The sequence below is a fragment of the Oryzias latipes genome, chromosome 21 (genome assembly GCF_002234675.1).
Source record: "Oryzias latipes chromosome 21, ASM223467v1".
In the NCBI taxonomy this organism is placed as follows: Eukaryota; Metazoa; Chordata; class Actinopteri; order Beloniformes; family Adrianichthyidae; genus Oryzias; species Oryzias latipes.
Genome location: NC_019879.2, coordinates 9,608,512 through 9,635,829, shown reverse-complemented (window position 1 = coordinate 9,635,829; position 27,318 = coordinate 9,608,512). Strand labels below are relative to the sequence as shown.

At 39.4% G+C, this 27,318-nt stretch overlaps 1 protein-coding gene and 1 long non-coding RNA gene across 3 annotated transcripts in view; one reads left to right on the top strand and one right to left on the bottom strand.

Moving 5' to 3' along the window:
• spryd7 (SPRY domain containing 7) overlaps positions 1 to 14,636 on the bottom strand; it is a 34,395-nt gene extending 19,759 nt beyond the window's left edge. The window contains exon 1 of the mRNA XM_020713141.1: positions 14,525 to 14,636. Within this exon, the coding sequence (XP_020568800.1) occupies positions 14,525 to 14,621 (97 nt within the window). The 5' untranslated portion in view covers positions 14,622 to 14,636. The remainder of the gene's footprint in view (positions 1 to 14,524) is intronic.
• Positions 14,637 to 15,296: 660 nt separating this feature from the next.
• On the top strand, positions 15,297 to 26,599 carry LOC110017391. 2 transcript variants are annotated; one of them, XR_002292773.2, is made up of 5 exons: positions 15,297 to 15,768; positions 18,061 to 18,154; positions 20,311 to 20,473; positions 22,301 to 22,481; positions 24,853 to 26,599. It is a non-coding gene; the product is annotated as an uncharacterized LOC110017391 (long non-coding RNA). The 2 variants fall into 2 exon arrangements; XR_002292771.2 differs by having other exon boundaries at positions 18,061 to 20,473.
• Positions 26,600 to 27,318: the final 719 nt, after the last annotated feature.

Here is a 27,318-nt window from a genome sequence, read left to right as displayed (position 1 = left end):
TTACCTAATGTAAAAATAAATAAATAAAGGTATATAGTGAAGAGAAATCTGGTTGCCATTTGGGGAAGGTATCCAACTGTCAGGAAGCACTCCTTAAAATGTAATTTATGAAGGATGTGCGCCAGCACCGGCACACAAACTGACATGTAGTTACATATGCAACAACCTTCAATTATTTACTCTATAACTACAATCACCTGTAACCACCAAAAGTCAATTAGCATCTACACACACACACATTAAAATGACTACAAAAAAAGCAAAACAAATCCTATAAGGAAGCATGAAAGAACCTGGTACTCTCATTTGCTGCTCGGCTGCCATTACTGAAATTACCCTAAACTAACTTTAGGGTAAGACCCATCATACAAAAACAGACTTTTTTACCCGCCCCCAAGATAACATCCAAATCTGAGGCTTAACGGACCACTATCCAAATGATTGCAGAACTTGAATAATGTGTACAGGGAAGCTAACTGATTATTTAACAGCTTCTGTTTGAAGCTGCACAGACAGCGAACTGACTCACGATTCTACACCTGGAAAACAAGCAGCAAGACTCATGAAAACCTGTTTCTATCACAGCAAATTTGAATACTATAGTTTGTGCTGAGTGGTGCAAAAAGGAGGAAGAGAAGGGTGGGGTGGGGGGTGTCTCTGCAGTCTGGCTACAACACATGTAAGCAAGTACATGAAGAGAGGCACAGTTTCACCAGGAAATGGGGGTGGGAGCCCATTTTGCCAGAGGGGTCTGAGAAGACAGAATGATGAGTCACAGAATGTCATGTGGACAATCTGAAACAGCACAACGTTGCATTATGACGAGACTTCAAGGTAAATACTCAAGAATGGAGGAGAGACATGAACCTGTAGCTTATAAAGTACACAACCAGGAATACTCTGTGTGTACTAAAATCTTCTTAAAAATCCACAAAAAATTAATTTGTGTTTTTATTTATATTTTCTTTCTATTGCACTTTTTTTTTTAAATAATTAAAATTAATTGCAGCTATTTAGGCTGGAGTAAGTACACATTACAGGAGTTGGTCAGACATCAAAGTACCCGTGTGAAAACTACTTATAAAAAGTACTTATAACACATCTACATTTTTTTTTCCAAAATCAGAAGCAATACATGGCATTACTGCAACTGACAAATTAAAAATAATTTTAAAAGATCACTAAAACAGTCGAAAGCATATAATAATTTAATCAAAAATATTTCATAATGCATGTATATTTCAAGAAAAAAACAACAATAATAAAAAAGTTTCAATTTTTATTTTATGATAAATTGCTCCCCATTTAATTTTTTAATATTCAGACTTCCATAAAAAAGTAAACTGAGCTGACACGACTGTGTGTGACGAGGTCCTTCTGAGTTTTAGCTCAGAAAAGCATATTTAAGCTCATTAGTTCCCATCGATCAAAAACAATGAGTAGCTATCACAAAGAAAGCAAACAATAATGTAAGCAAGGCACAAGTGTGCACCACATTACCAAAAATGAAGTACACTTAATTTTCAAACACACACTATACTATTTATTTCACTACAAATCAATAAACTATGATTATCACTAAACAACTAAATTAGAAAAAAATAACAAAAAGCGTACAAACAATTACATGTAGAAACAGGGCAAGAAAATGTGACCCTTGAAGTAAAATGGAAGCCTGGTGCAAGTGTATCTTGATCATACACTTTACACCAAACATGTTTTTTCCACCCATAAGCAAATAATCACATGCATGACACATTTTATGGTTCTAATATAATAATTTGAAGCCTTTAAAAACACTACCCACAAGTTTACTTGTCAGAACCACCAAATATAATTGTACTGTAATCTCCCACTTTAGTATAATACTACTTTTGATATTTGTCTGTAAAAGGTCTTTTCATCATGCCAGAGTAGGTTACATCTTACTCAGCTAAACGCCCGCAAAGATAAAAATAATATTACTAAATGAGCTGGACAAGTTTCACAATGTCGTGCCATATAGTTTACATTTTTGCATCAAGAGCACAACCTGCAAGTCCACTAAAACACTCATCTGCCATTTTTGGAGAATTTTTCTCCAGTACACAATAATTAGAAAAAATAAAAAAGCGCAACTCCTGACAATGACACTGAAAAACATACGCAGAAAAAAAAAAATCCAAGGAAAAAAAAAACATGAGAAATTGTCATGTGTCAAATTAAAGCTTTGAAGTGGCAGTTAGAGCAAAGAAATTGTTTGAGTTCCTAATTTAACCCGAAAAATATTTTTCAAAATAACATTTCTAGATTTTACTTATGTGTTAGAACAACAGGAAAAAGTAGAAGATGGGAAGGCCTCGCATTATGTAACACATTAAACCGATCCCCTCTTACAAGGAAGTAGAAGGGGCGGATTTAGACATTATTATATGGAACCTATCTTTTTCTCTTATAAGCTACATTAGTCTAGTAGTCTTGTTCGTACTAAAAAGTCTAGAAAAATGCGCATTTTTCCCCCTCAGCAAGCATAATTTTTAGCACCAGCTCTTACTTTGAAATGTGCCTTCGTCATACGCTGAACTTCAATTTAATCTCAAGGCACAGAAATGGCAACATGGGCAAAAAGGGGGGGAGAAGCCAGAAAAGCCTGAAAGTGTTCTGCATCAAACAGCGTTAGAGAAAGAAAAAAAAAATCCAACGTCACACTGAGCCAAAAGCAGCGCCAAAAACTAGGTTCGATTTTTTTTTTCTTTACCAACAAACTTCTTCACTAATGTCGTTTAAGGCTATGACAGCTTCTCGCCTACATCTTTAGACAGCTTTTTTGAAAGTGAAGCTGTTTGAAGTTAGCGATTGTAGTGACTTGGCAGGGAGCCACATCGATCATCTAACGGTCATCTGTTCGCATCTTTATCACCTCGAAACCCTCCGGAACGCTGGAAAAAAAAGAAATGATTAATTCCGGCACCAACGGCTGCCTTCAGCGAGAGCAACTTCAAAACACGGGTATGATCGTCAGGGGGGAACAACCTCCTTCTCTATCAACGAGAATTTCACGTTAATGCCAAAATAAGAATTTTTAAAAAATAATAAAAATTATCAACGAGCTTTGTCAAATGCATTTGCCCCTCAAAGGCACCGTGCGCGTCCCGGTGTCTTATTTAATTTTTTTCCCCTCTTCCCTCCTAAGCCACTGTAGGTGCCGTGTGCATTTGTTGACACTGCCGTTTCTCCTGCGCTCGAGCCCGGCTGCTTTGCTGCTCCCGCTCAAAACCGGGCTCCAAATGCCAACTAAAAAAAACCTCCACCATACTTTAACTTTGACACAGTACATTAAAGTTCCCAGTTTTCTTATGTGGCACAATCTTATATAAATATACGTATAGTCTAGCCCCCCGCACTCCGCTCCCCTCCCCCCGAAACACCCTGCTGTATGAGCGATTTTTTTCCTCTCGCGCACCAAAGTCAGAAATCCCTGTTAGCCCGCTAAATTAGCATGCTAGTAGCTATGAGTAGTAGAGCCTGCCAAAGCTGGCCAAATGGCTAACGTCTCCCGCCACAGTGGGTCTCTTCTGTTTACCACCTATTCCTCTTGTCGGTCGGTCCGTTTGAAATGAGCGCACCGGCGCACGTCCGCGATTACCTGAGTCTTCGCTGGAAATGAAAGCTGTCCCCCCTCCTCGTGTCTTTTAAAAGCGCAGTTTTATCTCTTGGTCTCTCTCAGCCCCCCTCCTCCGTCTCAGCAGCAGCTCTCTACATTCGCAGCATCCTCTCCCCGCAGCTGTTGAGGCAATCGCTGCTCACTCGAAAATGGCGCCGAAAGATACACTCCTCATTCAAATTCGATAGAGCCTCCCATTCTCCTTATTGGCTCGATGCGAAGGGGATTCGGCGCCGCTGATTGGACGCTGAGAATGCACTCGCAGCCCACCGCAGCTATCAACCGGGAGACAAGTTAACCCCTTCAGGCCCGCGGCGACGCAAGCGGGAGTAACTGACACGTAACTGATACAACTTATTTCAAACCAAGGCTTCGATCAAGCACGAATAACTTCGCTAACACCATAGTCAAGTCAAAACAACTTTTATTTGAATAACTGTAAAGATTATAATGAGAAATTTGTTGCCAATGTGGCCTTACTAAGAAAAAGACAGGCTTTTCTACATGCCTCAAATTGTGTTTTTGAGCTTTTTAACATGTACTTGAGGCATTTTTCTCATTATGGAGGACATTTATTAAGCAAGTAATCTCAAAATTAAATTATTAGTATTTCTTCATTCATTCAAATTGTTGTGAATCCGAGGCAGAAAATGAAGCTGGAAAACTCTAGTAGATGTGATGTAAAATTTACAAGCAACAAGCTCCCTGCTCCGCTCCATTCTGATGCATTCACTTGCAGACAAATAGATCCACGTACATCCTTGTTTTCCTGGTCTGAGCTGGTATCTGGCTCAGAACTGCTTGATAGCTCTAGTATTGCTCGCCATTTCTGTTGCACTTATAATGTTCGGTCAGAGTTATGAGGGGCTGTAAGCTAGCAGGAGAGCGTGTAAACAAAGGGGGAAATGATGGGAAATAAGCACAGGCTTACGTGTGAATTGTAGCACCCACAGAGGTGAACTTCTAATGAACTCCTGCCGCTCTGCAGAAACTATGTCCTAAAAAAACCAACACAGGTTTTTGTTTTTGGCTAAAAACAGCGTAATCGTAATTGAAAGACCACTGGGAACGCTTTGAAAATGGATCAAAAGATGATTGGAACGGCCTTTATCATGTTTTTCTTAAGCTTTTCAGATTAAACCATTTCCATATATATATGATAACATGTTACCCTTTGGCACATTAAAGAACGGCTATTTATGAAAAATGATTTTTCTTTAGGAAAATGAATTGCAAAAATAACTCATATTTCATACACAGCAAGACTTGACAAAACTCTCTAACTTCCACACTAGAAATTTGAGGAAGATATTAAGAATTTTCTGGCCCCGAAAGATCTCTAATGAAGATTTATTGTCCCGCAGCAATCAAGAAGATTTGTCAACAATTATCATCAAAAGACGCTGGACATGGATTGGATATGTACTCAGTGAAGAAAAAAGACAGCTACAAACTGGACGCCGGATGGAAAAAGAAAAAGAGGACGGATGACTGAAGATCCCCTGGCGCTGAACAGTAGAAGCCGTGCTGAAAGAATTTGGACACACCTGGGGAACCATCTTCACCTTCACCCATCAGAAATGGAAAGATTTTGTTGCTGCCCTAAGTGTCTCAAGGTCAGTAAGAAGAAGAAGAATCCTCCTATGCAGATGTAAGACAACTCAATCTCTGAGGCACCAGCCTGCTCCTTGAGGGTGACTCTCATTTCATGACATCAACCTAAAGCCAGCCTTGGCAGCGTCTGCGTTTGCCCACGAAAACAAACAACAACCGAACTTTTGCAAAAGTGGATGTGCAAATTGTGCAAATACAATGAAAGCGTTTTTGCAGATTGCCGCAAACTCAGCGGAGAAAGGGGCTGCATAGACTACAAAAAAAATGGACGAATCGAGGTGTGATGTCACCCATAGCTTCCTGCGCCGCCCTGTTGAAACCAGTTGACAATGATTGGTCCAAATACTTTGGGGGGACTGGTGCTCAGAGCACAGATTTTTAAATGTGTGAACGGATCAAAATACCACTTTTAGGTTGTTTTTTATGTCAAATTAACATCATAATACACATAAAAGCTAAAATCATAATACAGGCCCTTTAATCTAAGGTCCAACCATGTGTTTGTGCTGTCAACTGCCTTGATTTTAAATAACCCATAAAAACATATAAAATAAACAAACTACAAGTTCTCTTGTGAGAGCGTTTCATGTGTGGTGTGCTTTAAGAGTAATCAACAACAAAACAGCAGTGTGCTGGTTTCATTCTCAAGGTTGCAGCTCTCTGCGCTTCACCACGATGACACCAATTAGTCATCAGTATGCCACTTCACTGCCACTCGCTGAATATTATTCTCTTTTTTTAAATGTGTAGGAGAACCTTTCCAAATGGACAAAACCTTTTTGGGGCCAGCACACAATCTGTGTTGAAAGATAGAAACAGCACACCAAGGAAAGGAGATTACAAAACTCCTGGTGTTGTACATGACTTGCCTAAACTTTTCATACAGGCCAAAATGTACATTCATTTCCCAAAATCCTCTACAAACCTAATTCTTCTTTCACTTTCTCCCATCAGGGGTTGCCACAGCAAAACAACCCTTCCTTGAGGATGAGTCGTGTGGTTAACTTGGCAAAGTTTTTACGCCGGATGCCCTTCCTGACGCAACCCTCTCAATCCAATCGGGCTTGGGACTGGCACAGCAGCAGAGAAGGGAATAGGGAGCAGCCCGGATTCAAACCCTGGTTTCACGGACGGCAGGCGCTGCAAACCAGCACGAGCTAAACCCCCTCTACAAACCTAACTAAATGCACAAAAATGTATAACTTAAAGACCCACTCTACTGAAAATCTGTTTTTGGTGTTTTTAACATTTTCTTGTGGCATTTTCCTGATAATGGAGGACATAAATAAAAAAAATGAAATGCATTATCAAATTGCATATCTGAGTATTTCTTTATTCAAATCATTGTGTATCAGGAACAGATGAAAAAATGCAGTTTGAATAAGGTTGTTTTGTTTGGTTTGTTTGAGCTGGCATCTGGCTCAAAACTGTACAGCTGGATAGCTCCAATATTGCTCGCCGTTTTTGTTCTACCAGTTATGTTAAGTTGGGGATATTAGGGGCTGTAAGCTAGCGGGAGAGTATGTATAAGTATGTCTAACAGAGAGATTTCGGTGACGAGGAGGGGAAGTGGGGTTTCTGTGCACCAACAGTCCTGCCTACAACTCAGAGGTGAAATTCTACTGAACTCCTGCCAATCTGCAGAAACTATGACACAGTTTTTTGATTTAGGCTAAAATGGCATAATTAAAAGACCACTAGGAACACTTTTAAAATTAATCAAAAGATGATCAAAGTGGGTCTTTCAGTATCTGATAGGTGCATTAGAGGAAATATGGAGTTCAATCTCACAAAAAAGATGCTTCGACCAACAACAGGCAAGAAAAGACTTGTAGTCGCATTGTGGGCAGTTTACACCACCGACAGAAGTACTGAAATGTATTCCTTGTATGAGAAATAAACTGCTATTTTTTACTTTGTTTACAGTTGGCTCAACAAAGCTTGTCTTGGGTGAGGCCGGCCTATCAAAGGACAGCTCGCGTAGCATAACATCTGCTGCATATACAGTAATCAGGCCATAATGTAAAATTCTGAAGCCATAGATGCAAACTGAATGATGCTGAAAGAGAGAAAACAACAAAAAAAGAGTGTGGTTAGTGAGGCAGAAAGGGGATAGTAAACACAGCCTCCCTTTTGGTCATAGTTTTCTGTCTTATTTTTCCTGCTTTGCACAAGAACATTGATTTCTCAAATTGCGCCAGCGTCGCATTGCCTTTTCTGGTATTAATTACATTTTCTTTTCTGATGCATCATGTTTTTAAAATATTTTATCAGTTGGCTATGCTTGCCTTGTGCAGGAATTTAGGTATAGCTTCTGTGAGTGCTTTCCTTATGAACAAATCATTTGAAATCATCCTGACAAAAACAGACATGGAGAAGTCCCAGTACACATGCAGGCCAGTGCATGCCACTAATTTTATAACTGCATGTCTTTTAAAATAAATCTTTGCACAATTTCAGACCTCAGATGTCTTTTTTCCCTGGTGGCGATGTGTTTTTTTTGTGCGTGTCTCGTAAACTTGTGAGCAAGAGGAACTTTTTCTAGACTGCTGAAAATACATGTAAGACTTTCAGATTCTGAAGCACACAGGCAGGCTGAGAGAGAGAGGGCGCCCATTGTATATGCATTCTGGTGTGGTGTGGACAATAGGGTGGAGAGGAAAAAAACACATTTGTTTACAGATAAACTGGTTTGGACAGGAAGCTCCCAAGGAGGAGCTCCTTGTTGTTAAAAAGGCATGTGGAGAGGCAGAGATGAGCCAGCAAAAACTCAGCAATGAGCAGGAGAAGATTATGATGTGGGCATCAAACACTAGAATATGAAAATAAAATAAAAATCTCAAAGTTTTGATAGTTTACCACAAAAAAAAAAGTGTTGACATACATGTACGTGTGCCAGAAACTAGCAGGATCGCAACGATTTAGAAAAAAAGAAGAGAAGCATATGGGTACTAAATAGCTGAGCCAAAACAGTAGCCAACCTGAGCTGAGTGAATACTATACAGTTCATCCTGCATTGTGTCACCGTCACATGAGCACACACTGCCTTCCATTAGGCAGGAGATCCTTATGACTCACGAAAACACAAGTCACATGTTACTACACAAATGAACCATGCTACTCAGACGGCCCTGCAATCCCACAGGTTTTCTTTTCTTTCCACAGCTAAATGAAATAACATCATAATGCATCTCTTCATGAGGTTGGACAAGACCAGCATGGCCTTTCCCTTGTCTTCTGGTGGACGAACAAGAGCCACAGTGTCGCTTATCAAGATGTTTCAGCCACAGCTTGGCCAATATGGTGTAGTTTTATTCTCAGTGTAATTTGATTTCAAGTTCGATGACTTGCCCACATATTTGGCTGTTAGGGCTCTGCTACTTCTACACTTTTTCTGGGGTTCTCCCTCTCCTTTCGTCAACGGTCCTTCACAAGACCCCGAGCTGGTTAACATCAGGCAAAACTGAGCATCAGAAACAGCAAGAAAATGTTTTAGGGTATCTTTCCACTCTCACATGATTCGACACTAATATCTCAATAAAAATTGATCCATCAAAGAGTTAACTAACTTTGTGGTGATACGATCCACTCCAATTCTTTTACCTAAACAGGTACAATCTAGATATATATTATTTATTTGGCATTTAAAAGTATAAATGAGAATGCCTTTTAAAAAAAATAAACATTTTTTCTTACTGGTACTCTTTATTTTAGGCAACAAAGCAAAATGTCTTTAACATAACAGCTTCATACATTACAACCTCACATTTTGGGTCTCTTAGACTGCTTTGTTCTTTGTAGTTAAAAAAAAAGTGTCATTTTGATTTATTCAGGTATTGTTTAGTGCACACAACACACAAATGTGTAAATGACCCGACGTAGTAAAAGCAAGCTTGTAAGTTAACGTCTTTTTGCTTGCATCACGTGAACATAAAAAGGCAGACAGCAGAGACACTTCAGGGAGAGAAACTAACAGTTTGCCAGAAACCGATTCTTCACTTCCCAATCGATTTTATACCTTTTCACCAACATTATCTTGTCCGTATCTATGGTTTCAAACCTATACTGCTGTCACTCCCTGTGCTCAATTAATTTTTTCGATTTGTACAGTACAGACCAAACGTTTGGACACACCTTCTCATTCAAATGAATGAGAAGGTGTGTCAAAACCTTTGGTCTGTACTGTATCTCTTAGGGGTGAATAGAATCGTTTTAACAATGATTAGATTCATATCATAATTTGTGATTGATGATACAATTACAATCGATATTGGTTCATTTTGAACAACCTGATTCGCTAACCTAAAATCCATCCAGGACATCTTTAGTCCAAAAACCCAGATTTCTTGTGTTTCCTGCAAGATAATCAAGTGTAAATCAAATATGTGCACAAACAAACAATTAAACAAGAATGCATGTCAAATCCATTCACATTTTAGTTCTATAAAGTTCAGCCCACTGTTGTTTTTCCACATCCAAATAATCCAAAAGGAACATTATTCTAGCACCCTTTATGGTCACGTGTCTTTGCTGAATTCAAAGTCTACACATTGGACTGGAATGATGGACTGGTCATTTTTTACTGACATCACGTGTTGTCCGCTGTGATGACACTGTCGTTTTTATGTTGTAGTAAAATCAACCTGCCAGGCCTCAATCCATTAATCATGGTATTTTCCCAATATAGGTATGATCGTTTTTTTCATTTTGAACCGATTTTATAATGGTATAGTCGATTCGATTTACAACTTCCCTCAGACACATCGATCTGGTTGGATCGTAAGAATAGAAATAGGTTCATCCATTCAGCGGATTAATTGTCAAACCCCTATTTGTCTCTTTTACATTCCTAAAATATTAGCAAAAGGCAGACTGAAATCACCAAACTTTTCTAAATAAGGTCAAAGTTAAAATAAACAGTGTGCAGTTTTTATGTTAACCTTAGGACCAGCAGATGCTCCTTAAAAGTGTTTGTCCCCATGCCACATCACAAAGTTATGAAATGTCATTTTTGTCATGCTTTATGTCCATGCACAGCAGAGTTCTCCGTTGTTCACAAACACTCTGGAGAGACGGATCACTTTTTCACCAAGTCCGTCTTTTGAATGTCAGCCCTTGTGACTTTTAGGAACATTAGACACTTTGCAGCAAAAGTCAAATCCCTCTGAGCTCCACTCCGAGTATAAAAGACTACGAGCTTACTTTATTAACACGGCGTATTCCTTAGTCTCGGTCTCTGGAGAATACAATAAGCCCCAAAGAGAACTCCACACTGCAGAGGCTCTCCATTGACGTCTCCGCAGCTCCCCTCCCCCTCTTAGACATCTGTAGCAGCTGCCCCCTTGTGCTCCTGTCAGCAGGGCAGAGTGTGTGCGTTTGTGTGTGTGTACACTGGTCGAGGTGGGGTCGGCTGGGACGTTAGCGTGGGGCGTGTTGTGACACCTCCCCCTTTGGAGGGGTCCAGCCCGCACACTTGTGGGACATCACATTTATCAATGGCTAATAGTCACTAGCAGGTCATCCTGAAAACGCAACACAGACCTCTGACCTCTTTGTACCAGAAGAGCTGCAAGGTGGTCACATTAACCCCTGGCTGCTATAAAACACACGCACACATGCCGCTTGCTTCTTCACATGTAAATTTGCTATGTGTGTGTGTGTGTGTGTCCACTGAAACGTTGCCTTTCGTTTCGAACAGACATTGCCTTAAAAGAAGTCCCATGACCAGCAAAATGTCTGGCAGAAGCGTATAACAGACTTCTACTGCTCGAGTGTCACATGTTGCAGCAGCAAATTTCACGGTTAAAGAAGCCCCCCCCCCCTTTGGTTTGCCTCTGTACACTCCCATGCAGATTTTCACACAGCAATCAAATTAAGTGGGCATAATTCATAGAGCGGCCTAATGGGGGTCAATTATGGAGAGAAAAAGTCTGGAGAGTCCACTGGCGAAAAGAACTGATGAGAATGAGCGTTTTGTAAGAACAAAGAAAAGTGTTCTTTTGGCCTTTTCACGTGTTGTAAAACTTCAGAAAGGAGTGACAAAACATAGTAGAAACATTTCTTATAGAATGCAGTTCTGTTATAACACCTTTTTCAAAATAAATATCAGGTATTCTGCCAAGACGCTGAAGGGTGTGAAGCAGAAGCATAGACTGTAAAAACAGTTTTTACAGTCTATGTGCACAAGGCCTAAAAGGTCTGAATAATAACCTCAGTGATGTGAGTTTTTGCATCCTGTGTAAAACAGCTTCCATTCTGACTCCAATCTTAAGGAAAGATACTCCAGGACACGTTTAAGTCTCACTAGCAAAACACGAGTCGTGATGTTTTCCTGCTGTTGTAGTACTTTTTCCATAACCGAATTATTCACCAAACTCTCCATAAGGACACACATACAAACAAGAACCAGTTCATTGCCACCCAGTAACGGTAATTTGGAAAGGAAGTTTTGGTTAGGTCAAAAGTAACCCCCCCCAACTGAAATACAACATTTTTTGATGAAATGATTAACCATTTCAAGAAATTTTACTTGAATTGTCACTTTAGCTTACTCTAAAAACTGGCAGAAAATACAAGAGAAAGTTAATTGATTTGAATATAGGATGTGTCATCTAATATTGTGCAACGACGACAAAAAAATGCTTAACCCCTAGTGCCTACATTTATTTCCAGTTATGAAAAAAATAAGATCACTTATGTTTTTGCCTTCAATGAGATGCGATATTAGGGCAATTTGGGGCCAAAAGGGTTGCATCCACATTTGCATCAATAGGCGTCAAGGGACTAAGAAATAATCAAGAGGCCGAACAGATTCAGTGTATAGAGTAGTTTTAGGATAAGCCACATAGAGAAATGTCACAAAGACCAAACAAAATACAGGCTCACTCCACAGGTCAAATCCACTGGACTCAGGCAAAAGAAAATGTCTGCACTGCATCCTTTTTCTTTGCAAGGCGTTCTCTGCTGTTTGGGGAGAAACATTGAATTTTCTAAAAATCAGGAGTTTTTTTCCAATCATAAAAGTTGCATTTTGTAAAATATTGACAAATTTGGTCAAATATATCTTGTAAATATTCATTGTTATCTCAATGTAACAATGCCAGAGGTTAAGTTAGGACTATATGGAATAAATTGTCCATACAGACTACAAAGTGCTTTGCTTGTTGTGGAAATGTGCTTCGAGTGAAAGTGCAGGTCTTCATTCTTCAACCCATTTTCACATTCACGCTTCACTTCGTGTTTGGAGCTAAACTTTTCTATCTACTTGAGCCGTCAAAGTATAAACATACATATTGTCAAATAATTAATTCATCATCATAGGCACACCAAAATTTTTGCTCTTTTATTTTACAGTCTTGATAAATATTTGATATTTGATATAGATATATATGACATAGTTTTGAAAGCCTAATTAGAATAAAAACAGATCATTGTGAAAAAAGTTTATCCAAATTGTAGCAAGTCAGATCACACTACCTCATTATGAAGTTTCTGCTATCTTCTTTTCTAAGTATGGAAGAAAATATTTATTTGAATCAAGCGACAGTTTAGTTCTTCAACACTCAGCGCTTACTGTACACAACTTCAAGACACAGAGCACGTTGCCAACAATAGAGATTTTGACTAAAGTAGAAGCACAAAAAATTTAGCTTCAACATGTAAATTTGTGACAGGTATCTCTTAAGTCAATGTTATAATAAACTAAACACAGCATGAATTGAGGGGGGGGATCTTATTTGCAGGCATTACAGAGTTTTAGCATATTAGATCATTTTTAATTAATAAAGTAGGATTTTTTGTATTTTGTGCACACAAATTAGCATTTTTGGGGGACAAACTGGCATTTTGTGGGCACAAGCTAGCAAGTTGTGTGCACAATGTAGTATACTGTGCACTAAAACTAGTATTTTGTTGGGAACATATTAGCATTTTGTACACACAAATTTGCAGTAAAAAATGAAAACACTAAAATACTCATTTGTGGCCACAAAATACTTGTTTCTGTGCACAAAATGCTAATTTGGGCACACAAAAGGCAAATTTTTGGCCTCAAAATGTGCACAAAATACTTATTTATTGCCACAAATGATTAATTTGAGGAAACAATACTTTTTTAAATTTGGGGATAATTTAGTTTTTTTTAAATGTCATGTCTATGGGTTTGTACCAACACAAACTCATCTGGAAACATTATGGCTGCTGTATCACACCATCTATTTTACATTGTGTCATTGCCGCTGTTATTTGTGCAGTTGCAATGAAATGTAACAGCTCAGCTGATTTGGAGTCATTGAAAACAGCTTCCTCCTCAAAAGGATATTCTTATAACATTATTTCTTTTCTTTTGACAGTCCAGAATTTTATTTGATTAAGTGTTACCCAATGCTTAATTTATTCAACAGAGGAAAACTTGTTTGTTAAAAAAAGTGTGAGTAAAACAAACAAGTCCAGCTAATTCAGAGAATTATTAAATCATCAATAAAAGTCTTCTAACACATCACTGTTGTGTGCATTGTCCTGTTTCTGGACTACAAATTGAGATTTACTGCGGAAGTCCCACCTTAAGCACTCCTCTGTTGTGCCTCGATGATGTAACCCCCTTCCAAATATAGCGTGTTGCTGTTGGCCGGGCGACGCTCTGATTGGCCGAGGTCGCTGTCAGTCGTGGTGACGTCACGACTATCGTGTTATTATTGTAAACAGCCCGCCTGCCCTCCACCGACGCTCCGTGCCGAGTCGAGTACTTCATCCAGCCCTTTGTTCGGTGCCGTAAAAACACCGAGGCGACAAAAGCCGAGTGAGCGCGCGCCCCGAACTCCGCATCAAACCGCAAAGTTGCGCTCTTCACCTCAAGCCGTGACGTCGCGTTGACGAAAGTCTCGTTTAAAACGACTTGGTTTAATTCACCGGGTTTGTCTCGGAGCCGGCGACTGAATGTACTGCTGTTGATGATGTACTATCATTCACCCACACTCCCAATTTACACCAAACCAAACATGTCTGCATAAAGCGACATAAAAGCATTTGCGCACGCGACAGTTTACTCATCAATGGTTTAAACGCACTTCAAACGTGTCATATGCATAATAATAACATGCTTAATAATAAACAGGCTTCGTTTATCCACACACGATTCAGGCTGGAAAATAAAACTTTATTCCGCTGCACAAAATCGTTGAGCCTTTGCGGGGTTTGACCCAGCCGCTCACCTCGTCGAGAGGTTACAAAAGTCTAAATGACTCCGGTGAATGTTTTCGTGGCACTTACTTGGCTGCAGATTGGGTGCGTTCCGAAGTGATCGCCCGCACGCATCTCCCTCGCTGGAAGCCGGTGACACCCTGCGCGCGTCGACGTTTCCATCCATGCCGGGAAGTTTAACAGCACGCTTCCATTCTCTGACAAAGTGCAGTTTCAGCAAAGCTTCAAGGAAGTTGTTTCTTTTGTTCCAGTATGTTTGGTTGCGTCAATGTTGCGGGGGGCGGGGGGGGGGGGCGGAGCGGTGGCAGCACAGAGCGACCGAGAGAGGGAGGGAGAGAGAAAAAAAAGACAAACAACAACATCTGAGCGCACTTTAACCGCCTAGATCTCCGGCGCGCAGTGAAGCCCCTCATCCAAATCGCGCGTGTTTGAGTGGTTTCATCCGCGCGGCTCACGTGTTCGGGGCGCCCAGCATCCTTTCAAAGTGAAAAAGACCGCGCAGGACGTAGAGCCAGGTCCCGATGTGATCGGTGCGTCCGAGCGCGCGCGCGCGTATGGAGCTGAGGCATCAACGGCGCCGATTTCTATCCACTGGCTCACACTCCGCGGCGCCTGCATGCATGCATGCGCGCGCCTCCTGTCTTAAAACTCTACGGGATTCTAAGGCGTGCAGTGCAGCAATGAAAACTTCCCCCAGAAGAGCTAAGGGGCACGCGCGAGTGTCCGTTTGTAGCGCAGTTCGGTAAATGTGACTTTTATCCATGCCCCACAAACTAAAAGTCCTCAGGGAGACAAATAAGAGAAAAAAATGCGCAAATTTAACTTGGTTACTCACTGATTTGTGGAATTTCTCAGTTGAAAGCAAATGTAACAAGGTCCAAAATAATTGGAAAATACACAACTACATAAGCAAGAATAGTCTCATTGACGGACAGACAAGTGTTCCCGAGCAGAGGGCAGGGACGTCTGAGACGGCTTACTATGCAGAAATAGGATCATGAAGGTTCATCGGATGAAAGGTGAACACCCTGTTTCCCCGCTCTGTTACAGTGGCGTTGCGTCAGGAAGTCGTTCGTATCAGTGAAGTCACTATCACCACCCACCCCCAGAGTCTTTGCGCGCGCTTACGAGCCTTCAGACAATTTCTAAAGTCACTGCCAGTCTTCTTCCTTCCACTGTTCATCATTTTGACCTCAGAGCGCAGACAGGATTCTTGATGACACGAAGGCCGAGTGAAGAGACAGCGTGTACCTGCAAAAGGGAAGTGAGTTTCAGAGGCCGAGATGAAACTATGGAGGCACGTCTGCTTAACGGTGCGTCTCCAAATGTCTTTAAACCATATTTATTTTCAAAGAAACGGGTCCTTATATAAGTAATGCTTTGCAAAAAGCATTTGAATATATTAAATGTGCTGTTTGACAGCAACTCAAACATGAAAAAAGTATAGGTCCCCAAAGTCTGCACGCGCTTTTAAGTCAACTTTGAGCAGAAGTTCAGGGTGTAAAACACTCTGTACCCGTTAAGCTGCGAAACATAACGGCGCAGAGCTATTCAAACAAGTGTTCAGATGAAATGCACTACTTAAATTCTTTCCCAAAAGATATTTACCGGCATTATTAGGAAGAGGTCAACGCATCAATTGCCCCAAAATTGGGGACTGACAAAACAAGAGGGATAGTTTGACACGCAGAGGCCTTTTTTCAGATGGATTCTCGTTTTTACTGAGAAGGAAACACACGCACAACTGTCAATAACGACACTTCATGCTCAATAAAACAGGAGAAAGGGTAACCAGAGTTTATAAACTCACACTGCTTTAAGTATGGCACGTGGACTGATATAAACGTTTTCTCTGTGACAAAAAAGTTAAGAAAATTAGGTTGAAGCACTACTTCCTGTTGCGCCAAACATTGTTTCTCATAAAATGTATTCCAAATGTGCTTACTTTAACTGCACGAGGACATTTAAAGAAGATGCATTATAATGTTTAAACAGACGGAATGACCCGTTTCCTTATTTAAAACTGGAAATGTGTCATTTTTCCCAGGATTTTTTAAAATTCAAAATTATAAGCAGAAACTGCATTTTTTCAGAATTTTCATCTCCACATTAGAAATATTTTGCGTGGACAAATGGGTTAGGGGATATTTTTTTATTTATCTCAATCTTTATTAAATATCTAGCCTGAAGAAAGCCAAACAAACTGCAAATTTTAGAAACGAGGCGTCACGGGCTCATTTTACTCACTTTGATTATGAGCTTCTTGGCTTGAGCAGTTGTGCAAATGAACACTGAATGACCTGAACACAAACGAGGTTTGTGTCCTGTTTCTGATGGTGTCACGCATTTAGCGGGATTTGAATATTTGCGCGGTGTGTGGGAGTCAGGATGCAAAGAAGAGACAGTGATCAGGCGCAATTATGTGATGGGGCTGCAGTTCTCAGCCTAAATGTCACCGATGAGTAAGATTGCTAAATAGTCATGGATAGATTTTAAAATCCAGACACCCGTTTATTAATTTTGTTGTCATTTAGATATCTGTCCATCATCAGTGGGCGAGAACACATTAAAATGAAAACGTAAATAAAAAAACTCTACTCAAACTCATATGACGCTTTGTATAGCATTCATGAAAGTTTGTGTGGGTTTGTATGCTTGTAATATTATGTCTCCTTGTGTTTCATAATAGAAGTGTGGTCGCCCAAACACTTTTCGACTTACTGAAAACGCGAGACGCACATGCGCAATAACGCGTCCGCGTAAACCGAAAGATGAATTTCTTGTTGAATGAAAATCTCTTGACGGGGAGTTTGTTCTGTAAATTCTTACAATTTTTCCATATATATTAAAAAGAACCTTTAATATTTCGGGTTTGGGATAAAAACAGATAAAAAAATGAAGTTATATTGTTCAAAATGTCCCACATTTCCTTCCTGTAGACGTAGCTGCCTAAAAGCACAAAAGTTGATGCTTCTATTTATCTAAATAAAACTTTACCACCAAAGAGCGCATTTAGTTGTGCAGGAGTTTAGTCTCACCCAATTTGGATATTAAAAATACGAAAAGCCTCTGAAAGGTCATATTGTGTGGGAAGAATCTGTATGAGTCAAAAGAAAAAAAACGCACAAACCCACGTGTCTTTTTGTGTGTTATTGTGGTGTGTTCTTGCATTTTAATTGTCTCAGTCGGTTTCCACGCAGAGAAAATATTTTTTTCTTTTTTTAAAGATCTGAGCTACCTGTTTGAAATAAAAGACATTCTAACTTCAGTTAATGACATTTTGGAAGCAAATGACAAATAATTCCAGCTCAGATTTGAGTGGAAGAAGTGCCCTGCCGGCACCAAAATGAGGGAACATTTCTCAAAGTGAATGCAACACATGTGTCACAACTACCCCATAGTTTACACTCAAGTCATTTTGGATGAAAATACTCGACCAGCTGCAAACAACTGCATTCAGTCAATGCTATCCTTGTCAGCTGGGGACACATAAAAGATCAATGATGTGCACTCAATTAACCTGATGGATAAAATGCCAATGAAGTTATGGATGAGAATGCCTTTAGCTTTTTCTCTGACCGCTTCTGTCCTTCTCTGTCTCTCAGTGACCGTGTTTAAATCCAAAGCATCTATCGGGACCAGAGAGGAGACTTTGGGTGAGGCCTGTCTCTTCTACAGCTTCCTGTGTCCACTGCAGAAGTAGGTCAACAGAGACGGCTGGTTGATGAGTTGGAACAGGGAAAAAAAGGAGGGGAAAAAGTTCATGCCTTAATCCGTTGAGGGGATAATTAGAGACAGTTTCATATGTAACTTTAAAGAGTCTTTTTCCCCTTTTTTGTTGAAGAACAGTAGAGATCTTGAGCTTCTCCAATGACACTTTATGGACTAAACATTTCTGCTTAAGTTACAAGCGTGTCATTCAGAGATATTCAGTTTGCAGCTGCAGCAAGTTACAGTACAGTAAGCACCAATAAAGCCTCCACCTTCTGAATTGTTGGACTCATTCAGGGTTTTTGTGCTTCACAAAACAGAACCTAAAGCTTGTTATGTAGTATTACTTTTACACTGATAAAGAAGATCTATCACCATGTAAAACGCCTGAAGCAATCTCTGCCTTTTTACATATGAGAGTTCAGAAAAAAAACTTTAACGCATTATTGCAAAAACGTTATTAACAGGTTTACATTCTGATAATTTAGAAATTTTATTTTGTTAAAGGCTTGTTTGCAAAAAAAAAAACCAAAACGCATATTTTTTTATATATTCCTAAAGATCCTTTTAAAACCATAGGACACATAAAAACTATTCAAATACGGGTGCTGTTATATTGATTCTTATGTAAATTCATGATCACTTATGCTGGTTTAATAAGAATGTCTTCTCTCCTGTAAATAAGACAGATAGCAGAACCTGAAACAAGTTGACAGGAAGTCAAACATGCATAGAACCTCAATACTCATTGACTTTGCACAAAAGATGCCATATATACAGAGTTTGAGTCCCTGGGGACACCAGGTTTGTTCTGTGAACATTTTTTGTCCTGCCCTGCTTTGTCAAGCAACACAATAGTAATCAACAGGTAACCTTGTGACCCAAGCCAAACAATTTTCAGAGAAAATGTTGACTCAATGACTTACGCCAGGGCCTCCTTTCTGTACATCTACAAAAGGTTCACCTTAATTTATGTGAAAGACATCACACAGTTTGAGTAAACATAGTTTTTCTCTTTCTTTTTCCTGCGATTTTGACAACGTCCCCGGGTCTCAGGCTGCTAAATGACCACTAAAACCCCCCCGCTCCATCTTTTTAAGCACTCAAAACTAAAATGACATGAAAGTTTTCACTTGTAAATCTAAGTTTTCATCTTTTTGGACTGCATCACTGTATGCTTTTTACAGTCAGCAACATACAGCAACCATTTTAATCCCATATGCATTTAGATATACAAGCATTTCTTAGACCCCTATCTCAATAGCATGATCCAAATGTTCCTTGTATATAACTTGGTCCATGTTTTCTGGCCTGTAGTTAATCAGCATTCCACTAGGGGCAGTAGAAAGGCTTTTCCTACTCATTTCAAAATGGCTGCTTCGGTGAAATCTCCAAAACACATTTGGTGGGAAAATTTAGCTTATTTTCCAAACTCTATGGTGAAAATAACTCATCAAATGGTATACATATTTTAAATGACAACTTGCTGCATTAAAATCAAACAATATCTGTTGATAATTAACTCAATATACAAGTAAATTATGTTAAAAAAGTGTGGATCAAATTTGAGACTGCAGGTAAATAAGGTGATAATATTTTTTCGTCTTAAACTAACATTTTAGTGAGCAAAAACTTAAGAAATCGCCAAATGTTTAATCAGTGATGCTGTCTGTGTCTAATAGAAAATGGCATTGACATCTGTTTTCATCAAAGGGTTTAATAAACACTCCTAATTCCGTAAAAAATAAAATTCTGTCTGTTCTTTGATCTACTGGGCTTGACAGTGTTATTACTGAATGAATTCATTACTAATGTTTGCAAAAATAGAATTCACTTTATTGCTCTATAGTTAATTTTTGAACATCATCAAATTTCTTCTGTGATTTTTAATAATTTTTTTTATCCCTCCATCTTTTTTCCACACATACATTCTCCCAAGCAGGATTCTGCTGGAGTCCGTCTTCAGGTAAAGGCAGGGCAGACAGGAATCAGCTGTCACAAATGAATTCTACAGGGTTAAAAACAGTAAAAGAAATTGTAATAAAAATCATTCCTGGCGGATATTGTTCCTGTTATTTCTTTAGACAAGAGTAACTTTAAAAAACTCTTGCAGCTGAATTTGTCTTTATGTTCCAAACCTGCAGAGAAAGATAAAGGCACAGAGGGAAAAATCAAGGAAGTGGCCAAACATGTCATCTGGTGCAAAGCTTCAACTCCTGCCTCGTAAGTGAGGCCTGTGACTAAGATCGGAAAAGAGGAGGAGTGTGCCGGCGTTGCCAAACCAATGCTGCAGAGACGAGAACAAAGGTAGGAATGAGTGGAACGGGTTGTGACAAATATAACCAAAAATGGGCAACGTGTAGCATGGGATGCAATTCAGCAAATATTTACATGTAACTGCGAGTAATCGATCCTCTCAGAGCTTGAAAGCAAAAACCAGCGGGTTCGTTTCTGTGTTCTGTCAAGTAAAAACTAATTTCTGTTGTTGTGAATTATTAACCTGTTATGCATGTGACAGTCTACCTGAAATGTGCTCTCTTTTGTCAGGCATTGGATACACAGTCGTTCCAGTAAAACACTCCATTAAAGTGTGGAGACCTTTAGGGGAAGTGTTCACTAAACTCTTCCACTTCTTCTTTGTTCCAAAACCATATTGCCTAACAACACAGTTTACCAGCACAGCTATTGTGAGAGTAAAGTCTGAGTAATGACAGCTTCTTAAAGCCAGATTGGTTGTGCAGTTTTCAGCTTTATTGTTACTATTTTGGTCAGGTCTTTGCTGACCTTATCTTATTTTTGCCTCATTGTGGAATCACAACCTCACATCACGACGAGCCCTCCTTCGTTCCCTCCCTCCTTCCTGCTCCTCTTTGTCCCACGCAACATGCCTCTCTATTTATACTGTTGAGTCAGTTTGCTGCTAACAGCAGTGAAGGAAGATTAGATCATCGTGTATTAGAAGCTTTCCTCCATCAATTGGCTCTTTAAGGAGCACTTTGAGCACCAGAGGCAGTTCATTAAAGGCATAGTTTTATTTTTTTTATTTTTTACATATTTTAATTTTGGAGGGAAGGTTGTATGATTTGATTCTGAGCAGCTTGAGCCTTGTCTACAATATCTAGAAAAAGGAATTTCTGATGCAGAGAAAGTCAAAAACAGACTTTGCCTTTGTTTTTAATTATAGTTCAAGCTTAATTTTTAAAAAATATGCATTATATTTTGGACAGGTGTGCATTTTTTTTCTTGCAGCAAAGAGTTTTTGGTGTCTCATATTTTTTCTGCAGTAGATAAATACAAAAAAATCTACAAACCATTTGCTTGAATTTATTTTGGGAAAAAAGATGCTGACTTTGCAGTTTTTTCTTATAAACAGAATAAAAAAAAAGGTATTAATGTATAGCACGTGTGTTATCCCGGGGATAAAGTCCTCAGCATCCGCAGTGGCTCTGGAGATGAAGAGGTGTAATAGGCAGGCAGGATGCTTGGTCCATAGGTGTCTGGTTTCAGATGGCAGACATGTTGGGAGCACAGCACAGCCAAGTGGACAACAATGGAAACATGCAGAGGCACAGGTGGCCCCACCACGAACCCGGAGAGTGACAGAGCGTGTTTATCTGTGACTCCACGAGCATGCACGCTTTTGAGTTCTTGGGAGTATACGGTGCATCCGCTGTGAATGTGCTGCTGCAGTAAACATGCACATTTCTGTGAGTGTCAGTATTAGCTCTCTGCTATTGATTCATTTCCACTATGGCTGCACTTTCATTACCTGTTCTTGCTCCTGTCAGCCTGACTGCACCTGCTGTGTATTTCCTTAAAATGTGACATTTTTTCAAACACCAAGAAGCTCCGATTTTGGAAAACAATAGAAATTCTAGTAAGGGGCTTTGTCCCTTTTAAAATGCATTTTCCCTTTTCCCCCCTCTTTTTTCATTTGCAAATGTCTTACTCCGTCTCTTGTTCTCTCGCTTTAACTCACTGGAGGATGCTAACCCATCAGATCTGCTGGCTGTTTTCCATAGGATGATGTCATTTCAGATGACATCACTGTTCAGTGTGTGTGTGTTTGTGCTGTGTGTATGAGCACATGCCCCCCCCCTCCAACACTCTCTCATTTTTCCTCCTCCCTTGCAGTTTTGCTCCTCAGAGAAAAGGTGATGCTCGCCTCGGACCCGCCATGCCAGATGATTGGCCAGACCGCCTTGCTTGGCAAGAACTAGCAGAGACCCGGGTCGAGTGGATGGAGAGTGGTGGATGTACAGAAGAGGGAGGCGGCGTGGTGTTTGGAGCTGGTCTGGTGTGGAAGCGTAGAGAGGTGTGGCGAGGTCTCAGGGAGGGGATGGGCACAGAGGGGCGAGTCAGCTTAATTATACAACATTGCTGCCACTGTAACACCACAAAGCCCAGTCATTAAGACAAAAAAGTGGAGCGTGGAGGAGAGCCACAGACTGTCTGAATTCTTCTTGGCTCTTTTGTCTGTTCTTAACACAGTTATATATAAATCTTAACAGCCTGGTTCAAACTTGTGGTAAACAAATGGATTGAAAGGAGTAAAATATTCCCATTCACTCCCTGCTGTGTGAGCTAATCTATTTCAAATCAAAACTCTTAATATGGGAAAACATTTTCAGCACACGGCGAAGTTACTGATATTGTATATGTTGATTATTAATACATAACTATTCATATTATAGTTGATACATTTATATATTATTAGCATGATCAAAACTTTCCCTAAAAACCCATTGTATGTAACTTGGTCCATGTTTTCTGTCCTGTAGTTCATCATCATTCCACTAGGGGCAATAGAGGGCTTTTCCAGCTAATTTCAAAATGGCTGCTTTCATGAAATCTCAATAACACTTTTGACGGGACAAATTTAGGTAACTTTTAAATTTTTATGGTGAGAATAACTAATCTATTGCCATTAATTTTTAAGGACTACTTGCTGTATTGAATGAATGAAACATTTGTTGATAAAGAATTCTTTGTAAAACAGTTACACCATGTCCAAAACATTTGGATCAAATTTAAGACAGCGGATCAATAAGGTGCTTTTTCCCTGAACATTCTTGTCAATATTTTTGCATCTTAAAGTCTCACTCAGATCTTCTGTTCATCTATTTTAAAAGTCTCTAAGCGGTCTTTTAATTATGATTATGCCGTTTTCAGCCAAAATGACAAAACCTGTGTCATTTTTTTAGGACATAGTTTCTGCAGAGCGGCAGTTGTTGATTCAAAATTTGCCTCAGAGTTGTGGGCCTTGCTTCCCAACATCTTTCTGTTTAAAAACGCTCCCACTAGCTTACAGCTCCTCATACCTCCAACCTAACATTACTGGTGCAAAAAAATGACGAGCAGTATTGGAGCTGTCCAGCCGTACAGTTTTGATCCAGATTCAGCTCAGACGAGGAAAACAAAGACACAAATGGATGTTTTTTCTGTAAGTGGAAGCATCAGAATGGAGCGGAGCATGGAGATTGAGGCCCCTCAACCATAGCACCTACTGTATGTCACTATTCACAACAACATAAATGGAAAAAATACTCAGAAATGCTATCATAACCTTAATTTTCTTGACGTCCCCCATCATCAGAAAAACTGTACAAAAACAGTATAAACAGACCTTTTTCATTGGAGTAGGTCCTAAAACTAACATTGTTGTAACCAAAAGTATAATAATTGATACCATCTTATTAAGATACAGTATATATAATGCAGAAATTCTTTTTGGATTTTCTCAATTGGCTAATAAACATCTTGGTCCTAAAAAACTGTTTTTTCTATCAGTTCTTTGATGTTGCAAGCTTTAAGGTTTAACATTGAATGCCATTTGCCGGATAAACACTTAGCGTACTTGACAAGTTTGTCTTTCTTTCTTTCTTTCTTCCTTCCTTCCTTTCTTTCTTTCTTTCTTTCTTTCTTTCTTTCTTTCTTTCTTTCTTTCTTTCTTTCTTTCTTTCTTTCTTTCTTTCTTTCTTTCTTTCTTTCTTTCTTTCTTTCTTTCTTTCTTTCTTTCTTTCTTTCTTTCTTTCTTTCTTTTTCTTTTTACAAAAAAAGTGCTAACACTCATGTGTTAATCAAACGTCACAAGTTATCATTTTTTAAGATTTCATATTTAACAAAACAATTTGACTCTTTAATATGAGCATTGGTGTTGAATAAATTATAATTGGCATCTGTATCACAGAACACAGCAAATGTGGTCTTATCCAGCTTCAGGTGTGTCGTCTTCTAAAAGAAAGCAGGGGAGGTATTGTTAGGCAGAACTGAGGTGCTAAATTTGAATCTGATTCGAGGTCTTTCATGTGTGCCTTTTTTGTACTGCAAAAATAGGTGCGCTAAATAGGTACAAAATGCTGAAATTTGAAATATAAGCCAAACTTTTACTAATGGGGTGAGAAAAATAGTCTTTCCAAGAATTCTCATTTTAAGGGAACAAATAGTCACTAAGACATGTTTTCTCAAACTAAGATTATTTTGTTATTTGAAAAACTTCCTTAGTAAGATTTTTCTTAAGAGACAAATAATAGAACCCTTTTTCTTGAAACAATATGGCTTTTCCACTTTCATTTTTGCAGTGTGTAATTGCACTGCTTCCTTAGTCCAAAAACATGCACGGTCATGTGATCCTAAACTGAGCATACATGGTTGTCTGATTCTGTTTGTCTTTCTCGGGCCCGCAGGACTCTTCCCAACGTTCAACGTGTGAGACTTGGAATTCTCTCCTGGATCAGTGCTTAGATTTTGGAAAGAAGAGGAATCAACACATGATCACTATCAGCCTGTGTGTTTGCGTGGTGGTTTGCTGTGTGGTCTCCAGGTAAAAAGGTTCACAACTCATTGTTGGCTTTTTTTGTATCTGATGATGCTAAGTTGTGTGTGTTCTCTGAAGCGAGGTGACCCATTCGCTTGTGCAGGTTCCAATTCCACCTTTCCTTTGAACAGGTTAAGTCAAATACAGGAAGTATGATCTTACCCAGCAAGTGTTATGAGCAGGATCAGATCCCCAAATGAATGACTCAAATCTAGACAAGCTGTAACCATTTCCTTAAAAGTTTAGCAGTCAGAATGATCCTGTGAGAGGTCAGGCTACAACATCATAAACCTGTGAGAACTGACGAGAAACCCAATTTATTACATCTCATTTTTTTAAAATCTTTGTCCTCCCTAGTATGTGATCCCCACTCTGTGTAAATCATGTAGCTGTGGGTATAAGGATGCAGAAGTGGCACAAGCTCATCTAATACCTCCAACTTTCTGATTTATTTCCTTTAGAACTGGTGGAGTTCCATGATTTAAATAAAAATTACATTTTAAATACATCATAAATGAGACATTTTCAACCAGTCAGCTAAATGTAGTGTTGTCTATTTCTATTTTCCCTTTTTATTCTCAGTACTGTCTATTTGTTATGAGCAATTATGCTGTTTGGAGGAATCATGTACTTGTTTGGTCTGCTAGAGGCTAACCACAGCAGCTACTTCTTTCTTCTCTGGTTTCCAACATCTGTGAGACTTTAGAAATAAAGATTGTATTTAAACCGATCTCTTTAAAAAAAAAAGTTTTAATTCTGTTTTCCCTTTAACTTGTAACTTAACTTGTAACTCATCTTAGATATTTGGTTGTTCAAAAGTCCAAAAGTGTTTTTCTCTTTTTGCATGTCACGTTTACAAACTGCATAAACTAGGAAGAAATGATGATAAAAGAGTAGAACCAGAGATTAAAGACACATGAATGATTGAAACTGATTTCATTTGATGAAATCTCACTTCCAAATGAACCGATACAAGGATCAAAAGAGTAAAGGTTTTTTTTTTTTTTGGTCCAGCGCGGAGGAGGAGAGGTTGACTTGTAATGATTCATTTTCCTTAATGCTTTCCATCGAACTCTTTAGCAATCCAGCAATCCAAACTTTTAGTAATGACCAATTTTTCACTTTTCACACAAGTCTGTGGAAGAGCCACTCCAACACTGAATCATGTCTGAGTTTTATTGAGCCGAGTTGGCGCTGCAAGAAACCGTGATGTCATCCTGTACAGTATGGGGATCAGCAAGTTGCTTGAACCAGCAGCAGTGGGCAAAAGCATCAAGAGCAGTAGCACTAAAATCATTATGGCAGTGAGTTAAAGCCGCAGCATTTCTGATGTGTTTTTTCTTCTATCGAGGGGACATTAGTGAGAGCTTTGGAGACTGTGCGCCTGTAAAAGCGGCTCCAAAATTACACGTTGGAAGTTTCCAGATATTGAAGCGTGGTTGGGGCTTTTTAATGTGGCGATGCTTAATAGTGGTTTTACAGTCTGCCAATGAAATCTGTTGTTTTCACCATGGGACCCCAACATGGCATCATAATCATGACCAGTTTAAGGCAGTAAAATACAGGTTTTAATGTGTTTTCTGAGTAGGTGATTTAATAAAACTCCTGCAGCTTCTATAACAAGAGTTGTGGTTTTGATCATGGTGTTCACCCGTCTGTCTCTGGAGTACAGGCCAAGGCCCCCGTCACCTCAACCTGCTTCAGCCTCCAAAGGGGACCTGAGCTAAATATAGATCAACGACGAAGCTTGGAAATGGAGACGAGGCAGTCCAGATTTTCTCTGGAAAACTGGAGCCTGGTTTTTTGCTTAATACAAGTGTCTTGGATACGGGTTGTATGCAGGCAAAAAATAGGCAAACCTGTACAGGGCATGCTGGAAGCTCACACGAAAATTTCAGATTATAGACTGCTCTGTGAGCCCGTAGAGTGAAAATGTTCATGCACATTTTTGCTACAGGCATGATGCGGATGACAGGTCGTAGTGAACACATGAAAGGGTACGAGAGTAAAAGTAAGTGTGACGCAAGTGTGTCATATGGATTTTTCATTTTTTTCCACCCCCCATATCCTGCAAACAGTGCAAGGCACCCGTTAGAACTGTTCAGGTACTGTTCAGATGAGGAAATCAAAAATCAGAGTGTAGTATGTGTAGGTGACCTACAGGTGTCCTACAGGTGTTAATGTATCAAAATATACACCCCATGAACGTATGGAGTCAGTATGGGGCCAATACTCTGACCTTACTAATGACTAGACTCTCGATCACATTCACACATCGCTACACAATTTTCTACCACCGTTTTCAGGATTTACGTACAAAACACGCGGCCACTGA